Consider the following 22,303-nt stretch of genomic DNA (forward strand, 5'->3'; position numbering starts at 1 on the left):
TTTAGTATTTAATAATCACCCTTAATCAGGATTAGAAGTTAATTAAAATCATTAATAACCAGAAGTATAAAGAGACGTTTACCTCTGATTTGTGTCTCCTTGTACATGTATTCACACAAAGGCCACCACCTTTCTCTCTTCGTCTTTCTTCTTCTGTCATTGGAATTTCATTTCAATTAGCAACAAAAAAAAAGCAAGAAATGTCGAGCAGCGACGAAGTCGTTGAGGACATGAATGTCGATGGGGATTCATCTGGGACGCTGAAGCTGAGGTTCAAGGATCGATCCGAGGTATAATTGCTGTAACCCAATGATTTTCTTTTTCTTTTTCTTTATCTTTTCTTTTTGGAGTAACATGGATTCAGAGTTTGTTTTTTGCATTTGGTTTTTTGGTTTTACGATGTGGGTTATGTTTCGTTTTTGGTGCAGAAAGTGGCGAAAACGAAGGAGATGTTGTCTAAACAAGCGGTTCAAACGAAGGAGATGTTGTCGAAACAGGCTGTTAAGATCGCTAAACAAGCTGAAGAACACGAACGGTTTATTAACAAGGTAATCTTTTTAATGCTCTTTTCTTTTTGTTTATTTTGTTGATTTATGTTTATGCTTGTTGTGTATTGTAAATTGCGGATATCAATGTCTGATTCAGAGAATTTGTCATAAAGAACATGGGGTCTGAAGTTGTAATTTTGGATTTGATGTTTAGGTGACACATCTTTTGGGGGTTCTCGGGTTTGGAGGGTTTTGCTTTCTCTTGGGAGCAAGTGAGTAAACTTAGCGTTGGATTGATCAAAATTACAAAAACGTTGGGTTCTGGAATCTATTAATGTGGTTGTTCTTTGTTTGGTTTTGTTTTTTGAACTTTTTATTTTCAGGACCACAAGATATTCCTTATGTATATTGTGTGTTCTATGTCACCTTTGTTCCTCTTCGGTGGATATACTACCGCTTCAAGAAATGGCATTACTATCTTCTGGTAAGCTCTACGACTATGCAATTTGGCCATGGTTTTGAGGAATTTATCAAAACCATATCAAAAACTTATGAAAGTGATACAATTCTGTGTGTCAGGATTTCTGCTATTATGCCAACACCATCTTCTTGGTTGACCTTCTTCTGTACCCAAGGAATGAAAAGTTTTTCATGGTTTGCTTCTCATTTGCCGAGGTAAGATTATAGTACTTGGTTTCTTTCATAATCTCAATTGGTGAATGATTTATTTAAACTTCTTCATACTTTTGGATGCTATTGTAGGGGCCACTAGCATGGGCACTGATTGTTTGGCGCTGTAGCTTGGTTTTTAGTTCTGTTGACAAAATTATTAGTGTCCTTATACATCTTTTACCTGGTATGTTTTCTATCCTTATTTGCACTTGCTATCCTTAAGAAGATACCGATAGCTAAGGTTTATTACTGTATAAATGTTGACTGGTTATATAAACTTATCATGCTCGTACAAACAGCTTAAAGTTTCCACATAAGTGGTTCATTTATGATCTCAATAATGTTCCTACTTTTATGGAAGCTATCTAGATTCTTTTCTGCCGTATTACATAAGCAGACAGAGATAATTTTTTTCCAGCTACCCAGATTCTAATTCTTTTTTATTGCATGTACCCTACTAAAAAGCTGTCGATTATCATCAAATATTCCTTGAGTTGTTCTGCCAACTCAATGAGTTGTACTTGCTCAAACTAGAATCTCCAAAAGTAGAAATTACTTGATTCTTCTGTATATGCCATCAATATGCAGCCTTCAAAGGAGGTTCAAGAAAGCCATGATGTCAAGTACCTGAATTTTTTTTTTAGTAGGACAAGCCCTGAGGGTGAATTTTCCTTGATAGTAAGTTGTTTAACAAGGAATGAAGGATGTAGCAGCTTTTGATAATTCATATTTTGCTTATGCCTGGTTTGATAATTTGATTTGTCATATATCTCTTATCAGAGCTAGACTATTGCTGTACACAAATGTATTTTCCAGTATATAACACTTGAGGAACTTCAAAAGAAAAGCGCATGAAGAATGGAATAGCTTTAATATTAGTCATGTTTATAGCACATCTTTAAAGAAAAATAAGTAGAGATAACTTCAGTTTTCTATAGAGGTCAAAAGACATTCCATGACCTTAGTTTGATATAGATTGTAAAACTATAAGCCCCATCAGCTGGGTCATTATTCCTTGCTGGTGGTGCTAGAAAACCCACTCAGCCTGATATAAAGTGTACCTTTGGTGGCTGTGAGTAGTAAATTCAGGGAATTCTGATAAATGACAGGTAGGTTTTCCCAAATTTTTGGGGTAGGTGTTGTTGGGAAAGACTACCGTTAGAATTTGGTGGTCAAGGCTTTTTAGAAAGTGAGGCCTAGCTTATGCGTCTGTCCTATTAAGTCCAAAAGTTTTTGATCCCTAATATAATCATTCTGTTTCAGGAATAGTTTTTTTCACAATTCGATGGTGGAATCCTGCAACCTTTGAAGCCATGCATCCTGAAGGAACCACTCACCGAGCTTCATGGCCTTATGTAGGAGACAAATCTTACCTATGGACTTGGCTGTTTGGTGTTCCTTTAGTAGCTTACACCCTCTGGCAAGTTCTTTATTTCCTCATTGTCAATGTGCTACGTCGCCAGAGGTTGTTAAGAGACCCTGAAGTCATGACTTCTTACAGGTTATCTTTCATTATTCCTTTGTTACAGAGATACATTGGCTTACTAAAGATGTTTTGATATAATTACATATACACGTGTAATATTTTTTGAGGCTGCTTGTGGCTCTGGCTTCTATTCATTCTAATGACTTCTTGGTTTAATAGGGAACTTTCTAAGAAGGCCCAGAAAGCAAACAACATATGGTGGCGCCTAAGTGGCTTGCTTGGGGATCAAAACCGTATGTTAATGTACATTTTACTTCAAGCCATATTTACTGTGGCAACCATGGCACTCACGGTCCCTATCTTCCTGTCATACAAATTCCATGTGATTTTCCAAATACTCAAGGTTTCTGCCTCTGTATGGAATGGAGGAAGCTTTCTACTAGAAGTGATGCCTAGACAGGTAATTGTGAAGGAGAAAAAGAAGATGCAGCCAGTATTGAAAAGTCAACAAGATCAACCCTCAGCTTCAATGGAGAATGCAATGACAGAGAACGAGTACTCTGAGATACACCAATCCTAGTAGCTGTGCATGAATAGTTGTATAAAAAGTCATGGCAAATTGCTCATTCTTCCCAACAGTTGATTGTATGTGAGGACAGCATGGATAGTCTGTGTTTGTGTTACAGCCCAAGGACACAACAGTGATTGGTTTTCCTAGACAGACAGTCCTAACATGTAGTTTTTGATTGAGAATCTGTAATAATTTTATCAACTATCCTGAAACCGAATTTTGTAGAATTGAATTCAAAATTTAGTGGTTGTAAATATAGTATTGAAGAGTTGAAGTGTCAACAGGGTGTATGGGTTGGACGTGGAGCTTTTCTGAGGAAGCATTACAGGCTGACACCTGACCATCCGTGTGTTGGAGGAAAACCATGAATAGAAGCATCCTGGATCCTGAGTCCTCGTGACTCCTTTTTACTCGGTGTACATTTTTACTATGTTTGGAAGCTCCTCCAGGAATAGAAAGTCGCACTCCTCAAATGGATGATAGTTACCAAAATAGCTTGCATTTGGAATGTTTGGTAAAAGATTCAACCATCTCTTCGTTCCTTTTCGCTAACCCATTGAATTCAACTTGAAAAATCCTACCAGGTGGGAGGCTGTTTGTAGTAAGCCTAGCCCTTTTCTTCTTTTGGCCAGAGTTGGTTGCTTAGTACTAGGTTTTTCTCTCTTTTTTTTTCTCATTTATTTAATACTTCTATTTGGGTAAATTCGTAGTTAAGACCCTCTTTTAGCAGATTTATTTTATTAGTTGCTTACGGTCAGATATCCTTCCTTTTCCCCTTAAAATCAAATTAAAGGGAAGGGAAAATGTTTCTCTTATTTTGATTCAAGGTTTCAAATGAAGGATTTCAGTACTTATTTTTGGATTTTGTGCAGGAGAGAGGATCATACTGGCGTTAGAAAGAAGAGCTAAGGGTAATAAAAAAAAAGGGAGGCCTGCATGGGCAAATTTGAGCCGCCAATCATTCCTAAGTTCAACTTTATGAGTTAGAGCTTGTATATATTCTGAAGCGTCTCCTGACTCCAGTCGAAGCATGCAAGAACTCGGAGTGAGTTGTTTCTGTTTCCTTTCATATATAAGATAACAAGGGAAGAAACAGAAGGCACACCACCATTTTATCCCTCAACAAAACACGAGAGAGAGAGAAAACAGAGTATTCCCACTCAATTTCACTAGATAGGGCTGACAGTAACTGAATATGGGTTAATGATCTCAGTTTGGTAGCTAATACAAATTGGAATCTGAGAGGGGAGCACAAAGAAAATCTTAAGTCAAGAAAGGGGGGGATTTCACAATTACATCCATTCAGTACTAAACGAAAATTGGATTTACTTTACACCATTAACTCATACAACAAATCATGACCTATAAAAAATGCAACTGTTGTAGTTAATTACACTCAAAAATCGCCAAAGAACCCGCAAACCCAAGCAAAAGGAGCCCCTTGCCCCAAAAAGATATTAAAAAATTGAAAAAAAAAAAAAAGGAAGAGCAAAACGCCCGTTGTGGGCAGAAGACCAACCTATTCCTATATTGCACATTATCACATAAATGGTGATATGGCTTCTTAAGAAATACCCCATGTTTTTGGAACATGGGGAAAAGAATCATATGTGATATGTGACCCCAGGCATCAAAAACCACCAGCCTGTGAGGATGTGAAAAGTAGAAAAAAATAGTATACACAAGGAGATGAGAGATGATGTAATTATATGCACAGGACTAGTACAATGATCGAGAGTAATGATAAGTAGGCGAGACTGTGACCATGATTATCACTCTGAACGTGGAAGTAAGAACCCAAAACCTGAATTTTCACGAATCATTGATGGAGGATCAACATCAGCTATGTCTACTTGTTGCAGGGACTTGGAGATGTCATCCACTGTAAATGGGATGCTGCATTGATATATGAAGTGTAGATATAAAAATCAAGAGTGGTGGATGAAGACTATGGGATCAAGTACTCTTCCACATGAAGATAAAAGGAGGAGGAACAAACTACCTTGAATCATCATCTAATAGGAACGAACTACTAACAGCATTGTTGGAGTCCTCGGTCATCATAACTCTCATGTTTGCAATGACCTGTACAATTAAGAGTTCATCTATAAAATTTGCAAGTCTTGAAAGCAGAGATTTCAAAATTCCAAAAAAAGGCCAAAACCAAACAGGTTTAGTATTTCACAGGCCATCAACATACATATTTGGACTATTTTGAACTTACATCAGATGACACGCTATGTGTCCCATATTTGTCATCCCAGTACATTGTGCTGATTCTGTATAACTGTTGTATGCTGAGTACCTGAAGAAGCAGCAACACAAGAAAGAAAGATGAAGATCTGAAGAAGGAAAATGTTAAAGAGGTGAGGAGTCTTAAAGAGAAGAGCATTTACTGGGCAAAGTTCTTTTGTTATTTCATTCAGGGTCTTTTTGGGTTTCTGATGAATAACCTGAGTTGCAGACAAATGGTCCGTCAGTGAGTCATATGAGATCATGATTAGAAACAGTTACTGAACAAGAATGCTATAAAAGGAATCTAACCAGGAATCCTACAGCCTGTCTTATGTGCTTCAGTTCATCCCATGCTGAACCTGCATACTGTTCACAAGAATTTGGATAAAGAACAAGAAAACATGGCAGGGTATAAAGGTCACTAATGATTGCCCAGAGCTTACTTCCTCAGTTGCCTCATAGCACCACTGTTCTAATTCAGCCAGACCAGCTTTCACATACTCCCCATTACTAAATGAGCAACACTCACGTCGCAGAAGAAGACTGCATAAATGTGTAAGACAAATGCACGCAGTTATTATGGCAATTGACCATAACCTTTTTCTTTGTCATATGATCAAGTAATAAATATGTGTGCATGTTCACACATAGACATACAGAGAGATACCTGTTGAATAGCTGAACGTTGACGAATGAGAATATTTGAGTGTATATTTTATGGACTAAGAAGGGAGGTACCTGTAGAACCAGAAAACAGAGACTTGTAACATCCCTAGAAGAAATATTACAATTTTTTATTTTCAAGCAAAGTTTCAGATCTTACATGGTTCACTTTCATTATCTTCAGATAACGGTTCAAGCTTTTCACAATGCTTTGCCAATGAGCAATTAATGCTTGCTGAGCAACAGCATTTGCTTGAGAACGCCCCTTCACCAAACTTGCCCGTGATGTCCTAGGTGCCTGCATTGTATTGAAAATATTCAATTGGAGATGATTCTGTGTATTTACTCATACTTATTTGCATCAGTAGTCACAAAATAACCATATACAAGTAACAACTAAGAATAGGCAGCATTAAGTCACCAAGCCTCATAACCCACACACCTGGACACCCCCAACCCAAAGAAAATTCTAATAATCTCATTTCTGAAACTGAAAAAGTAACCCACGATGTAGCTTGAACAAAAACAACTTAGCAACAACCTGAATACACAATCCAAGCAGTGGAGAGATCTCTTTCTTTAGATTGTCTCTTATCATTCCATATATCTTCTCAAGGAAGGCCGTAAGCTGTTGTTTAAACAGTAATGCAGGGTACTTGGCCTCCACTTGGCGTAAGTCATCTAGTCTACTAAGCCCGCGGCCATTAAGAAATGAGAGCCCAGCACTTTGGGGAGATGCCCGTAGTCCCTAGAATTCATATTAAAACAAAAGAAAAGCAGGAAAAGAAAATTAATCAAATATATGGAAAGGCTAAGACAAATTTTTCAATAAAATGAATAATAGCTTCTTACTTGAGACATCCTCCCAAAGAGTGAAGCTGATGCTGCTCTTCGCCTTTGTGGTGTCAAACTTGCAGCTCCACTTGCTTTAAGTGTGTGTTGAAGCAGCAACAATAATGTTGATGAATTAGATAACCAATAGGCTAAGACATCGTTATTGTCCTGGACCTTCAGTGAGATAGATGTGGCTCACATTAATGACACTCTTTTCATTCGGACAAGTGAGGATATGACAAGACATTGACAACTTGCAGTTGCTCTCAATCTAATTCCATCAGCCTCTAAGCCGAAAGGCAGCTGACGGATTTTGTTGTCTAATGATGCAGAAAATTTTTAAAAGCCAAACTACAGCTTACCTCTATGGAAGAAGCTATTGTTTGAATGATGCGGTCAAAAACAGTCGTTCTTTCAACTTCAAATGACCTCCAGTGAAGGAGACATTTGTATATGACACAAGCAGCAACAGGTTTGCTCCCAGAGAAACCCAAATTTTGTGATATACACTTGATCAGTAGGTCCTGATTCTCCTGAAACACAAAGGCAGATTTAAAGAGATAAATCGGAAGAAGGTACATCCAAATGAATAGGAATGTACTACTCAAAATTAAGAATCAGATAAGATATAAAATGAGTTTCATAACAGTGTCATCCATTTCAATAGCCACTAACCTGCTGCTTTTCATTGAGAGATTTCTGAGGTTTTTCCTCAGATTCGGGCTCACGTACATTTGATATGGCAAGAGTTGTGTCCTGAAAAGACACTAAGCAGTAAGCAATGTAACTACTAAAACATCTTATATTCTACAAATTTTCATTTTTAATTATCACAATTAATGATGTTCCCTTACCGATGGAACCTTTGTTTCTCCATTTATAACATTTCCATTCTCTGGTGTCCTCTGCAAATTAATTACCAAATACTCAAGATATATTTCTCTAAGCTTGTACTATACAATATGAGGCTGTGTAATGAACTAATAATAGCTAATTTATACCGGCATAATCATTGTTCTTTGTCTTGCAGACAAAGATTTCCCAGTTGGTGATATTGCCAGTGACTGCTGACGAAGTACTTGAATCTCAGATTCTGAATTGGCAAGCTTCTCTTCCAACCTGAACCATAGAAATGCATCAACTTTTCAAGGTTGAAAGATATTAAGTCAAAAGGTTTCAGTTTGACACAGGAAAAGAAGAGCCGAATGAAAATAGAGGGATGGGTGCTTGCAGACAGAAGCATCAAGTGAAGTAATATGTGTGGCAGATATACTTGAGTGTCATGGAAACTGACCACCAGACAAAATACGAAAAGGGAGGATGCATTCATCACTTATCAGCTCTGAGCTGATTGGCTCCCTTTTCTACCTCTTTTGTTTCCTTTTCAACATTTTGATTCAAAGTACTGTTAGTTTATATTCCAACAAATTTCAAATCTAGACAGACCTCTGGACAGATTCCTGAAGCTGATCCACCTTTCGCTCTGAATCTTCTAGTTTCTTTACCAGCTGTGCATTTCTGGCCTCAGCATCTCTACAAGCATTATGAGCCTCCTCTGCTGCTTTTCTTTCTGATAGCAACGAAGCCTGCAGTGACAAATGAACATTTTATCCCTGTTGTTATCATCAAAGTTTCTAAAGATTCCAAGATAAATAATAGAAAGCCAACTAAGTTTAAGCTAATTGCTTGCAATCTGTTGCCAGTGGAAATCAATACACATTAAGCATCCAATAATGATACACAAGGCAATTGCATGACATACAAATTTCAGATATATACAGAATAGAGCCTAAAACATATTGATATCAAATACATATAAGAAAAATCAGTAAAAAATTACTGATTTATTGTTGACCTTGATGTTCTTCCTGCAACTTCATAGATTCATTAATATTAATTGATTCATTTATTCATAGCCTTGATGGGAAATTTCATCTGATTTTCAGTTTTATGTCCTAACAAACAGAAGTTGTAGCCACTCATAAACTTAATCATACCAACATGTGGAGCTACAGTTAACATTCATTAAGAATTTATACATTTATTAGCAAATAAAAATTATTTTTGCTTCTATCCAAATTAAATTACTTATTGAATCTCATAGGAGGGAAATAGACATACAATTGTACAACCAATCACAATCGTGATTCTTACCTTCAAACTCTCGACCTCAGCAGCTAACGAATTAACCTTTTCTGTGTCCTGAACTATAACAGGAGTCTCTTTAATAATTGGAGGAGCTTCTTCAATAGCTTTCCGAGCAGCCTCTTGCTCTTTTATGACTCTAGCATTTGCTTCCTCCACTTGAATTTGCATTGCATGCAAAGCCTCCTGTAACTTGGCAATTTCTTGGGCCTTCTCCTCTTCTAAATCAGTCTGTTAGTAAAGATTTTACAGGTTAAAACAGATAATGATAATGTTTTACAGAAGATGCAACAATAGTAAACAATAATACATGTTAGAACATAAAATGACGTAAATTACCCTCAAACGTTTCTCAAACTGCAAACGCCATGTTAGTTCTTCCACACGCTTTTCCAGTTTGTCCTTTGCTTCTTTTAGAGCCCCTGTTTCTCGAGCAGCCTAAATAAATTTAGGGTAATGGTTACAACCTGAGTTTAGAATGCAAAGTGCATTAAGCTTTTATGAGAATAAAGTAGCACTAAAGAATGTGATCAAACCATCTTGAGCTTTCTGAGCTCTCTCCGAGCAACTCTTCTCCTCCAACCACATTGAGCAGTAATTGCAGCTTTCAGGAGACTCTTATAATAAGAGTATGCAACGTGGCAACGCAAAGTAGCCTGAATGTTAAGTAAAGTATCCAGTCAATATTCAATTCTATGAATTGAGTTTCATAAAGCCTTCATTGCTTCAGTAGCAGCGTCACAACTTTCATCCAAAATTCACATTAATTTACAAGATTAAGACAACACGATCAAGTAGTTGCAGTCAGACCTGAATGATGATTGCAGCCTTAGTTTGCTTTCTGAATCTGAATTCGTTCCGAGCAGTCATTGCCCTTAACCCAGTCTGCACTGTGATTGCCGACAACCTTACTGTTAAATAGGATTCCCTGGCAGTGTACCGCCTGAAGTTCTTTTGAATCTTCAAAGCAGCTGCTTCCCTTCTCAACTGCTCATACAGTTTGCAGGCTAGTATGCCTAATTACAATGAAAAAGAAAACAGACAGGTCATAAACATGACAGCATTTCAATGCACTCAGAGACAAAACTAAAAGCATCTGGAAACCATTATTGCATTTCAAAATACTTCTACTTCTGAAGATCACCGGTGTCATACATTTCTTTTGAACTTATAATGAAACTAAATAGATACCTCGCCAATGAGATTGCAACATGATTGCAGCTTTACGTAGTGCAACAAACTCCTTCCGTGCAATATAAGTTCGAATCTGCCTTTGAATGGTTCTGGCTGCATTTCCAAGCACTTCTGCCCTTCTGGCATCTAACTCAGCCATCTGCCCAGCTCTGAGGAATACTTTGGCCTTACCTATCTGCTATGCCAATTGTATTAGACAAGAGTGTGATACAAAAGTTTATAAACACTGATGAACTGCACACTGGTTCTTGAGTACGGATAATCACACAAGATCTTTAATCAAAGCGGAGATTAAAAAACAAATTGTTACTTTCAATGTCAGATTTGACGGAGCTACAAGTGCTAGATAGCAGTTGACATCAATTCATCAAGGGTACACATTCAGTCATCAAAGACACTTAATAAGCAGCATTAATGATGCAAATGGGAAGAAGCACTCAGCTATCCAATCAAATTGGGCACTTTTGAGACAGCGATAAGAGGCTAACAACTGGGAAGGGGTGGTCTTTAACACCAACATGGAGTACTTCTGGTTATCTTACTTGGATTACATTGCAATTACATGTGGTTTTCACATTTCCTAACCATATTTTGCATGGAACATGTTAAGGACGAACCAGTCATCACCAAACCCCAATTTTATGTGTAAAATTCAAAGATATAAGCAGAAATTTTCATTATAAACGCACCTTCTGACCCACTACAGCCACAAATAAATAGTGCTGATAGCCCATGCTTACAGCATAAAAGAGGCAGCATAAATACATCACCGGTATCAGTTATCAATTAGTCGCATGCTCAGGAAATTACAATATGTCAAGTAACCTTCAGCTATTCTCTGTTTTTGCTTTGATCTCAGTACACCCTGCCCTTGTGCATGCAACTAGGACAGGAAAGTGATATTACATTTCTATGGTAGACAGGGACCTCCCCTTAAGCCTCTCATCCCATTTTAATTCCAAAATATCATGTTCACAATTGTAAGCTGTAAGGTTGTGTTTCATTTACCTGATAACCTTTCAATCCCATCTTATCCAGGATCATTTGACATGCAACCTTGTCATCATGACTGCACATACAAACACACAAAAAATAAAATGGTACAATCTTTAAGAAAAATCATATGCAACAATCGGGAAAAACTAAACTATGGTAGGGTCCATTACACAGTGCAATGATACAAGTCTTTGCCTAAAACGTAAAAGCTCAAAATCTAATGTTCAAGTATTCCGAGCATCTCTCACATAACCTCACATTAGCTAAGGGATTGTGATGCATTTCTTTTAGCTTATATGTCATGAAGGTAAGCATCATTAAATGAATATGTCCATCTCTATCCCTGAACTTTACAACTAGACGATGATAGAATTTACAACTCACTTTCCCTCCAAAATTTCAGGAGCAAGAACACCAAAACGGTGAAGAAACTCATAAAATGTTCTTCTTGTTGGATATCCAGCACAGCTGATCCTAATAGCCTCAAGAACACCCTACAAAAAAATGTCACAAACAACTTCAACTGCCACAACCATCGAAAGGACTTGACAGTTTGAAGCAAAACAAATTGAGATTATGATACAGCCAAATTATACTCACACCACATCGTAACTGCTGAATTATATTGGCATTCTCAAAAATCGCAGGCTTGAGGGCATTGTTTGGCTTCACACATCTGATATAGTGAGGTTCGGTTGAATTCAATGTCTCCATTAAAGATTGAAGTTGTAGCTGCAATTTTAAAACATTTTTTGGTTATTAGAGAGGAAATTATGTAAAAGTCCAAGTTAAGAAGTCTGTCGTTACTAGCAAGCTAAAGAAGAGGATCTATCAACTATGTCATCTGTCTCAAGATATCATTCATGTTAAGAACATCAGAACATTTCCAAAATTGATGCAGAACAGTTTGATAATTATCTGAATGACTGGATTTATGGTTTTTAAAAGCATTGTAATATGTATGAGCTTCCTCAGTTTCGTTTTCTGCATGCTTAACTGCGGAAGGTTACTCAATTCTGGATCTATTTTATTTTCCTTCTTCCACAACCCATGCTGTCAATAAGTTTATAGAAAACAAAGCCTTCATGGCTTAGATAACACAGAAACAAAATCATGAACTTAACATTGAAACAAAATTACCATTTTGCTAGAGAAATAGTTATATCATCACTCATTCAAACAAAAGATTAGGAGGACATCATAACAACCCTTAAGTACTGTTCTTGCCATAAGCCTTGCTGTTATCACTTGGCCACCCCACAGTTTCACAGCCCTCCCCCCAAAAAAAGCACCAAAAAGAAAAAGAAAGAAAAGAAACACCAAGTCAACAACCTGGCTTCTATAGAAACTGTAACTCAACATTTTATTTTACATGGTCTTGTTTCCCTTTTTCCTGTAATCTCGGAATTGTGTTCTGTGACCAGGAACAAGTACGCTATGATGATGCCCAAAACCTGAATTATAGGGTCATGTGCTGAATTAGAGGTCAAGGAGTTTTTTTAACCCTTTATTTAAGTAGGTTTGAAACATTTTGAATGCTTTCACTTTTCCAATGACCATCAGTTTGCATATTGTAAACCAATGGGATTCATTCCTGAACAAAATAACTTAGCTAAAACCAATGATAAGTACAGTTATCAGATAAAGAGAGTTGATAACTGGATCAAAAATACCTTAAAGCGTGATCCAATGGATGAAAATTTGGATGATTTAGAAGACTCCTCAGCAGGAGGAGGAAACAGAGCAGCCACAAAGGAGCACTTTGAGGCTGTCAACAGATCCTGATGTTCAGCCACTACATAATCTTTGTTCTTGTCAAGGAACAGATCAGCCAGATAAGTTACCTGGGAAGAGGACAAGAAAACAAATAGTTGAGTTATCCTTATTAGCCAGAGAAACTTTGTAGATATAAAAGGCAAAACAAGTGTACCTCTCCAGCATAGTGAGAAATAGTAAAACTCGTACGAGATAGCTTCGGTTTAATAAAGCGCTTGTTGTTTTTGAATGTCTGGAACAACTTCTGAGCAAATGTTTCATGTGTGGATTTAGGAAACATACTGCATAAAGCAGTCAAGTAAACATGAAATCAACCAAAACCAAGAATATATTACAGGAGCGAGACTCAGAGAGCATGCAGTTTCATTAAATATGTGGAGCATTATATGCACATGTGCACAGATGCACAAAAAATATACAGCAAGCTATAGTGACTTAGGTTCCTTAAAACTTCAAAGAAATAATGGATCAAATAGAGAAAAAAATACTAGCTGCATACCAAGCTTCATCGAGAAGTGCAATTATTCCTCCAGGTTTCTGCAGAAAAATAGAGGAAGTACTTGTAATTATGCAACATGATGCATAAGAAGACAGTGAAGAATACATAAACTTATAAAGAAACAAGAACATGTCATATTCTTGAAAAGATTATTTCATATAAATTAACAAGAGACAAGCAAGCAACAATGTTGAACCTTCTCAATCAAATCCAACACATCCTGGTTATCAACAAATTCTATGTAGCTCCAATTGATTTCTTCTTTTGTGTATTCCTCCTGTTCCATTTTAAAAACATGCTGCAAAGGCAAAATCACCTTAGATTCAGAATAAGCATGGCCAAGGTAGCATCTTAAGTAGGGGAAAAGAACTATTTCAGAAGTTACCAAACCTGATTGAAATGCTGCTGTAGTTTTTCATTTGTAAAATTGATGCAAAACTGCTCAAAACTATAGATACAAGAAAATAGACAAACTTTTGTTAACTATGAAAGCAAAAATTCCAATTAATTGTATTAAACGGCAAATGTCTTACCTATTAAACTTAAAGCTCTCGAACCCATAAATATCAAGGACTCCAATCAATTGCTTTGAGTTTGGATCTTGTCCAATCGAAAAGTTGATCTTATCTACAAGCCTGACAGAAATAAAGAAAAATGTTTTAAAAGTTCATGCACTATGGTTGAAAACAAAATAGTGATGAAGTTTCTTTACCAATCAAACAAGCGAGAATAGATGGTTTTAGCTAAGGCATCCCTGCTACTGACTGCAGCAACCGGATCAAGAGTTCTTGTAATAATTTCTTCTGGGGTAACCATTACACGCTTTATTAGTGCATCTTCCAAGCTCTTGACATCACACCTATTATATAAATAGTTTATGAGACATATTGATTAAAGAAATAAATAGATGCAAGATAAGAAATCAAGAAATATATTCAAGAAAGAGATAAATAGGTACTTGAGCAGTTCAGCTGTCACATTAAGATGGAACCTAGATTTCTCATCCTTGATTACCGAAGAGTCAACGTCTGCTCCCTTTGCAAATTCAATATTCCCAAGATGTAAAATGGCAGCCACAACACCAAAAATCGCCTCCTGAAAGAATTACTCATCGTGAAAAATGTGAATGCAACCACAAGTGCAATATTTTTTTAAACTAATGGAAGTGAAGACTGACCTGCTCTTCCTCGCTGATTCCAACTATATCCATGGCCCTTATAGTTGCAAGGTACTCCTGAGTATCATCTACCCCATCCAATGCATAGCAGTTTGATTGATTAAGGTAATGATAAGATTTAGGTTCTCCCAACTTAAACTTTTCTCTGACCTGAAAATTGTGAGAGAACATCATCAATTGCTGCCTATTATTAGCAGCATAGGCGAGTCTAAATGCACATGAAGATTGATGCCTAAATTACAGAAATATTCCATTATAAAAGCAAAGCATTAATACCTCTGGCGGTGCTGCGCAAAGAAGGTAAAAGCAGTGGTAATTTCTTTCAGGATTAGAAATTTGGCAAACTCGAGATCTTTCCAGCAAATATGTACGAACAGCTGCTCCAGATATCCTCCCATTCTTGTCAAATTGGATCTCGACAAACTTACCAAAACGACTACGTAGTACCAAGAGGCAGGAAAACTCAGACAAAAACATAAACTAATTAAAAAACATGACAAAACAAACAATTGATTGGAGAAACCAATTTTTTACATTAAAATATACCAATTAGCTGCAATGTCTGAAATATGATTCAACTTTTTAAAAGCTTTTTAGACCCAACATTCGATATTTCAGATGGGAAGTGGAATACGCTATCATCTATGAAGAAGGTTGCAATTTTTCAATCCCTGTAGCAAGCATACACTCACCTTGAGTTGTTGTTCCTTACAGTTTTTGCATTTCCAAAAGCTTCAAGAACAGGATTTGACTGCGAAAATAAACATCCAGAAATACAAAGTCAGGCAAATGCTCCCATTCTTTTCAATCCATTGGATTTATGATAACCATTGCAGAAACTATATAAGAACTACAGATTTATGCCAGTAAAGAGAAGAAAAAGTGGAGGCCAAGAGGTGTTCGGTTTAAGATTCATCTTACTTCTAGAACTTGTTGTTCAACTGTCCGCCCTTCAACTCCTTGTCGACCACCAAGGTATGCAAGGTATCGCATGAGCATCTTTGTAGTCTCAGTCTTACCAGCACCACTTTCTCCACTAACTAGAATTGAGTTGCTTTTTTCCTCATTCATCATTGCCCTGTTTACATGACAAATCAGAGAGACCATTGCATGGAAACATCTTATATCCAGCAGAACCGAGGGTACTTACCTATATGCAACATCTGCAACAGCAAAAACATGAGGGCTCAACTCTCCAAATCCAGCTCCTTTGTATTGCTCCATCATGTGAGTATCATACAGGTGTGGTAACCTTTGGAATGGATTTATAGCAATCAGGATATTTCCAGTGTATGTCTGCGAAAAGTAGTAAAGAATAGCACTTCAGTGTGTAAGACTATGATGACTTTGAAATTAAATCGACAACTTTCTTTGAACAAAATCATACTTCAGCATACGAATAGAGAAAGAGAAAACAGAAAGTATCTTACATAGATTTCATTAAGTTCATATCTCATAGCCAAGTTGTGCAGAACTCCAGGTTCATGCAAATACGAGAGCTTTGTCATGTCATCAACACCTCCAGGAGATGCTTCAGTATCTTTTGGAAATACCTTTGAGATATTTGCCACAGCCTGCCATCAGTTCTTTGGTCAGTAAGAATATTAAGACTAGAATCTATAATAAAAAAAAAAAAGACTAGACAATATTATTAAAAATAGCAGAGAATCCAGTAGATGTAAAGATCAAAGTTTCACTTTGAAATTACTAAATTAACTTTGGATGCATGCAAATATACACACAAACAAAAAGCTGAAATAAACTCACAGTTTTTCCATTTGTTGTGTGGATATGAACTTCTTCACCACTGATTTTGAAAACTTCTCCATCAATCCATGCAAGTGCCGCATCTTCAACCCAAACATGAGAACCTACAATAATATTAACTGGAGCAGCCTGCCGATATATGAAAGTATTAGCCATGCAAAGAAAGAAAACAAGCAGGTGAATGTGTACAAACATAAACAGTCATGACTGTCCAAAACAAGTATGCACAAAAGAATAGTTCCTGGAAACAAGATCAATGAATGTCTCATCTCCAATCAATAACACTCTTCCTGAAATGAGCAATATGCCAAATTAATGGGCAATCCACATCAGAAACATTTCACATCAGTTTAAGATTACAAGAATTAAATTGCCAAGGAGTTAGATAGTGCTATTTTTTATAAATAAAATATTTAAAAGTGTACAAAAAAATATGGTTGAAAGATACACGTAGAGAAAAAAAGATCAATGCAAATAATTCAACAACAAAATAGCCTCATAAACAAAGAAATATTGTTAGATTCCTTGTGAATTTCATAACAATGGCATGAAACTCCATTAAGGATTATAGCTCAAACTTTGTTCATAAGAACAAAAATCTTCCTTAAAAACCAATTTTGCAGCATGATATATGTCCAGCATTCAAAAGAAATGATAAATTGTCAGCCAATGGCACTCACCATACTCACCTACATACTAACATTGCCTCGCCATGACATCCTCAACCCCCGTTTCAACTGCCAATTAAGTCTAATTATTGCACTAACAACTACTGCCAATTCTTTACTGTCCAAAATCTACTACTAAAGGTTATTCAATATCGGATGATACTGGCACGACACATGAAAGAACAAAATAACTAAACCTCTTTTCAGTTGAACTTAGTTTCTCTACTATTTAATTAATAGTTAGAAAAAGCTGAGAGGGCTAATCATTTTTTGTATGAAAATATTTCAATCTTATCATTCTGAGCAAATATAAACTAAGCTGAGGATTGAAAAATAGTCATTCCAAGCTATGTAATCAATCAATGGATGCTAGAACAGAGGAAAAAAACTTAATCTACACCCGACAAAGATTACTTTTCAGCTTATAAACTGATTCAATACACTAATCCTAACTCTATACTTCATTTACATCAAATCCGCTTATAAAGATATAAACAAGATATTATAACACCGATCAAATGTTAAAAATCAAATACTGCTCTACATCTTGACTGCATTGCGATTCTATAGTCCCGTAATATAAGAATTCGAATTTTCTAGTATTAGAAACTTATATATTTGAATTTTTTTTAATTCATAAATCAAAAAGCATTCTTCATTTGCCAATATAACATAAAAAAAAAAACAAAAATGCCATAGCATGGAATACATCAAAGAATTACCTATCTAATATTAAGATTGCCAAAGTTATATATCAAATATAGTAATAAACAAAAATGAAACTAATAATATATCTCAAAAATTAAATAAAAGTAAAGTAGGAATCAAATAACAAGATGCCACGTTCAACCGATTCAACTCGGCCAAAAAAATAGAAAAACAATCCAAACAATCGAGTACCATGACGATTATATGCAGCGATCTTCCTTATATCAACTCATCCGAGACACGACCGAGTCGAAGAAAGAATGATTCGGCGTGTCAGATCGGACCACAAATGGACTGGTAACTCAAGAGTTTTAAGGATAAAACTTTTGAAGAAACCAAAAAGAAAAAAAGATGGCGGTTGAATTCACAAGAAGACGATAACAAGAAGAAAACAAAGCTTTTTTCTCACGATTTTTGCTCTCTTTTCCGAGCTTTTTTTCTCTTTTTTTTTTCCGCTCAGACCAAAATGAAAGAAATAGAAGCAAATGGAAATGGCGTGGTAGTTTATATACAAAAGCAAAAAGTTCAAAAGTTCTTTTTTTTTTTCATGTCTTTAAAATTCTTTTATTTTTGTTACTGGTTAGCTGGGGTCCAATGGCGGGGGGGTGGCGAAGAAGGTCTAGTTGGACGTTCGTGGTCACCACAAACAGTGGAATTTTCGGGCTCTAAAACCGACATCAGTGAAAGTTTTTAGACTAAACTATGCCTTTTTCGTTTTGGTCGGTGTTTTAAGTCTTATACTTGTTGTTATTTACGGTATTTGCCATAAGTTAAGTCCAACTAAGCAATCAAAGGTGGCTAGTCATTTTCAACAAAAAAAAAAAGAGCTTTGATTAAGCAAAAATCATTATCGCATTTATCTCTAATTTTTGGTTTGTCAATGCTATTCATTTTCTAGTTGAAGTTAATATGTTCTAATAACGAAAGGGCATGTTTGTTATTTTGGTGAAATATCGTGGCGAGAGTTAATAATACTTTCCGACCAAAAATATTTGAGACTGCTTGCGGGACATTACACAACGAAATCCGCCCCCCATTTGCTGGCTCGTAATATATTTTAGCTACATATTCGGTTGAGAGAAGCTTTCTTGTGTAAGCACTGAGAATATTTTACGATACGCTTGACCTATCAAAGCCGACATCGGCCGCGAGATCTCATTACATTACGTTGGGAGCTTTGGGTGGGTCCCGCTTCAGGGTGGAAGAAACCAGTGATGAATTGACACGTAATCAGAGCGATGTGGATTGAGCCGAAGCCAATTAAATAAACCCAGATGGGAATTCTAAAAAGAAGGAAGAGTCCACAGGCGACAGAGAATATGGGAGAGGCTCCGCACATGTTGGGCAAGGGGGTAATAACAGAACAGAAATTACGAAAACTTGCCAGAACACGACAAAGTACATAGTTAAAAAGACGAAATCATCCTTTTATATAATCTGCTTTCTCTCTGTTCTCGCCATGCCTGTAATCATTTCTGTTACTAACTGGTCAGAGAAAGTAAAGTAATTTTCTATATTTTCCTGCAATCCTTTTTTTTTTCTTTTTAGTTACTGCATTTTTAAACATATTATCCATGTCTAATTAAAATTTTAAACAAATTAAATAAATTAATTAATTGAATTAACCAATCATCATCTAGTATTGTTTTTTTATGTGATAACTGCTCGAATGTAATCTAAAAATATAAATGATAAAATCCATACAATAAAAGAAAGAAATTTATGTAAGATGTTTCCATAAATATAGATTGTATATTAATGAAATTTTGCTTATTATTAAGTAATTAGAAGTAACATCGGTGTTATGAAACAGAAAAAATATTACCATCAATATATGTGGGATAAATTATACTATTAGTAATTGAAATGGTCTCCATACCCACAAAATGTTCATAAATTGTAAGAGTTGTATCCAAATTAATTATGCACAACATAAATTGATACAAGCAATATCTATCTACTTACATGTGTATATAGAAACATAACTACATATGCAAAAGTAATGCTAAATATGTAAATTTACACAAAAACGGTGTAGCATCGTATATGTAATTAATGCTTTAGATAAAAAAAAAATTTGAAGTCCCATATCAACAACTTTGTTGTTGGACAAAAGTAGTTGTAACAAAATAGGATACACTGAATTAAATTGATATTTTCAGTTTTAAAAACAGTAAATTGATATTTTCTTTTCTTTTTGTGTCCAGCAATACATGGAGAGAGAGAGAGAGAGGTTGATGAAGTTGGGTTGAATTACGAGCCCACAGGAAATATATAAAGATGATTATTAAGCATCTAGAGAGAAGAGAAAGTTGGATAAACGGTAATATGTTAATCACTTTAAAGTGTACATTAAATGATGCATTGATGTTCTTTCACTCCAACTATCAATATTTATGCACAATTTGCTTTTTTGGCTCAATATATGTACACATGTGAGCACATGTATATTGATATTATTACATAGTTTTTTTTTTCTTTTTATTTTTTCATATTGATTTTCTCAACTAACAAACACAATAAAGTACTTTCATTATTGTTCTTGATTTATATCTTCCTCTTTTATATTTTACAAACCAAATGTGGCCTCAAGATTATTTGTTCAAATAGAATTCGGAAACAAAGGTCTGCAAGTTTAGAAAGGTTAATTGGTGCTTGGAACATGTCTACTTTGTAAAGTACAAATCTTATTCGATGAATGGATGTTAATTATGTCAATTAATAATAATTGAAGAGTAAAGAACAATCTGTCATAGCAAGCATGTATATTATTAAAAATAATGAAGAAGTAATATTTTAACTCAGAGTCCACATCTTTCTCTTATCCTCGTGTAGCTTAACATCGATTTACATGAACTTTTGGCTAAATCAAATATTTCAGCGTGACACAACCAAATCTTTTTGCTTAAAATTTAAACCAAAATTTTATAATAATGCTGCTTTTAATAAATCAAGATCCAAATGTGTTTTATAGTTCAATTATTTCTGCATTCTAATTAAACTTTTTATAAGATTAAGAATCGGAATGCTTCTTTGATCAGAATGTTATAAGGTAGAACAAGACCTTTTAAAAATAACAAAATATGAATCCTAAAGATATTAGAAACTAGTAGAAATTCAATCTATATTTATATATTATTAATATTACAAATAAAGTGATATCAACTTAATCCATAAATTAACATAAAAATCTCATCATGTAATAATAAGACATAAGTTAGTACGGGTATATTAATTTATTACTTTTCTTGAAAATATAATTTAAATAAGCCTTTTTTAAAACTTACGTTTAATGTCTATGTTTTATATATTTCAAAACTATGCGTTAAATTATTATTATTCTTTTATATTTTTAAATATTTATAACTTTTGTAAGTCTTTTCTAACATTTTTCAAATAATCAAATCATTTTAAATTCATGGTGTGCCAAGGTTGTCGTTCCTCTACGCCATTCACAAGCAAAGGCTATCATTGCAGTTTGCAGAGCCGGTGGTCAGCGACAAAATAACGGCTGTTGGCCGGTCCAACTGCCCCCAGGGTAGGGCTGCCCGACAACATTGCCAACCTAAATAGTAATGAGTTTGACTGAAAACGTAGAAGTTTATGTGGGTCAGAAACAAACTTTACTTGCCATAATAATGAATTTTTATCAATATATAGACCATATTCAAAATCCGACCCTTTTCGGCGTTGGCAATCGGTTTGTTATTTATATCATAGCTTTTGAGCTTGTTTTTTTTCTCTTTTCAAATTTGTTAAAGTGAAAAAAAAAACAATAAATGGACTTGTAAATAGAGCATTATAAATTAATAAACATTTATTATATCTCTATTTCAATGAAAAAAAGAAAATTAATTTTAAAAAAATCAAAAAAGAAAATTATGTCATACAAATAAACATATTAATATATCATCATATAAATGTCAAGTTTTGTTAAACTATTTCACCAAAGTTATAGATTATTACAAATAAAAATATACGTAACAATCAAATAGCAAAATATTACTAAAAATTTTCTAAAAAAAAAACACACATGCTATATTTCTTTTTCCTGTTTCTTTTTTATTATATACGAGAGACAAATGTAAGAATAAACAATTAGATGTAGTCAACAAATATTTAAAAAAAATAAAATTCTAACACCTAAGAATCAATAATTATTTTCAAAAGAGATAAGAAACTCAGATAAAAATATTTAAAAGCATATTTTTATAACCTCAAAGTTAAGGGTTTTTTTTTTTGAAAAGTAACCTACAAGTTAAGTTACCCTAATTTTTATGGACCATACATTTCAAGAACAAAAATCAGACATTGATTAATTTGGCCTGAAATGTGAAGACAGAAAGAGTACCCAAAACCCATTATTGTATCGAGTAATGTAATAGTAGCATTTTGTTGATGTCCACATAGAAATATCGCACGTTAAGCACAAGTGAAAAATGGAAGGTTAGTCGGATAAAGGCTTACCGACAGGTCTGTCGAAA

At 35.1% G+C, this 22,303-nt stretch overlaps 2 protein-coding genes across 2 annotated transcripts; one reads left to right on the forward strand and one right to left on the reverse strand.

Moving 5' to 3' along the window:
- On the forward strand, positions 91 to 3,438 carry LOC18588331 (uncharacterized membrane protein C776.05). Its single transcript, XM_007012660.2, has 8 exons — positions 91 to 290; positions 429 to 548; positions 703 to 760; positions 872 to 972; positions 1,068 to 1,163; positions 1,251 to 1,344; positions 2,424 to 2,661; positions 2,806 to 3,438. The coding sequence occupies exons 1-8, from the start codon at positions 201 to 203 to the stop codon at positions 3,164 to 3,166; spliced, it is 1,158 nt and encodes a 385-aa protein (XP_007012722.1). The 5' UTR covers positions 91 to 200; the 3' UTR covers positions 3,167 to 3,438.
- LOC18588332 (myosin-17) lies at positions 4,338 to 18,357 on the reverse strand. Its single transcript, XM_007012662.2, has 39 exons — positions 18,012 to 18,357; positions 16,444 to 16,572; positions 16,107 to 16,250; positions 15,827 to 15,972; positions 15,598 to 15,754; positions 15,369 to 15,427; positions 14,953 to 15,112; positions 14,677 to 14,826; positions 14,458 to 14,594; positions 14,212 to 14,358; positions 14,033 to 14,134; positions 13,890 to 13,947; positions 13,696 to 13,797; positions 13,500 to 13,537; positions 13,155 to 13,281; positions 12,898 to 13,068; positions 11,825 to 11,956; positions 11,609 to 11,718; positions 11,237 to 11,297; positions 10,226 to 10,403; positions 9,845 to 10,050; positions 9,571 to 9,690; positions 9,374 to 9,472; positions 9,044 to 9,265; positions 8,336 to 8,475; positions 7,891 to 8,008; positions 7,744 to 7,794; positions 7,565 to 7,645; positions 7,252 to 7,422; positions 6,908 to 7,063; positions 6,597 to 6,803; positions 6,216 to 6,353; positions 6,060 to 6,130; positions 5,836 to 5,935; positions 5,702 to 5,758; positions 5,554 to 5,610; positions 5,382 to 5,462; positions 5,160 to 5,242; positions 4,338 to 5,053 (listed from the first exon to the last, which is right to left on the reverse strand). The coding sequence occupies exons 1-39, from the start codon at positions 18,012 to 18,014 to the stop codon at positions 4,930 to 4,932; spliced, it is 4,593 nt and encodes a 1,530-aa protein (XP_007012724.1). The 5' UTR covers positions 18,015 to 18,357; the 3' UTR covers positions 4,338 to 4,929.

The sequence above is a fragment of the Theobroma cacao genome, chromosome 9 (genome assembly GCF_000208745.1).
Source record: "Theobroma cacao cultivar B97-61/B2 chromosome 9, Criollo_cocoa_genome_V2, whole genome shotgun sequence".
Taxonomy (NCBI): domain Eukaryota; kingdom Viridiplantae; phylum Streptophyta; class Magnoliopsida; order Malvales; family Malvaceae; genus Theobroma; species Theobroma cacao.

Bases quoted from the DNA above. Each gene is read 5' to 3' on its own strand.
- LOC18588331 (XM_007012660.2), top strand. From the start codon at position 201: ATGTCGAGCAGCGACGAAGTCGTTGAGGACATGAATGTCGATGGGGAT. The intron at 549-702 runs GTAATCTTTTTA...TTTGATGTTTAG, and splicing joins ACGAACGGTTTATTAACAAG to GTGACACATCTTTTGGGGGT. The intron at 761-871 runs GTGAGTAAACTT...TTTTATTTTCAG, and splicing joins TTGCTTTCTCTTGGGAGCAA to GACCACAAGATATTCCTTAT.
- LOC18588332 (XM_007012662.2), bottom strand. The intron at 13,948-14,032 runs GTAAGACATTTG...TTGTATCTATAG, and splicing joins GAGAGCTTTAAGTTTAATAG to TTTTGAGCAGTTTTGCATCA. The intron at 13,538-13,695 runs GTTCAACATTGT...ATTTTTCTGCAG, and splicing joins TGTTGGATTTGATTGAGAAG to AAACCTGGAGGAATAATTGC.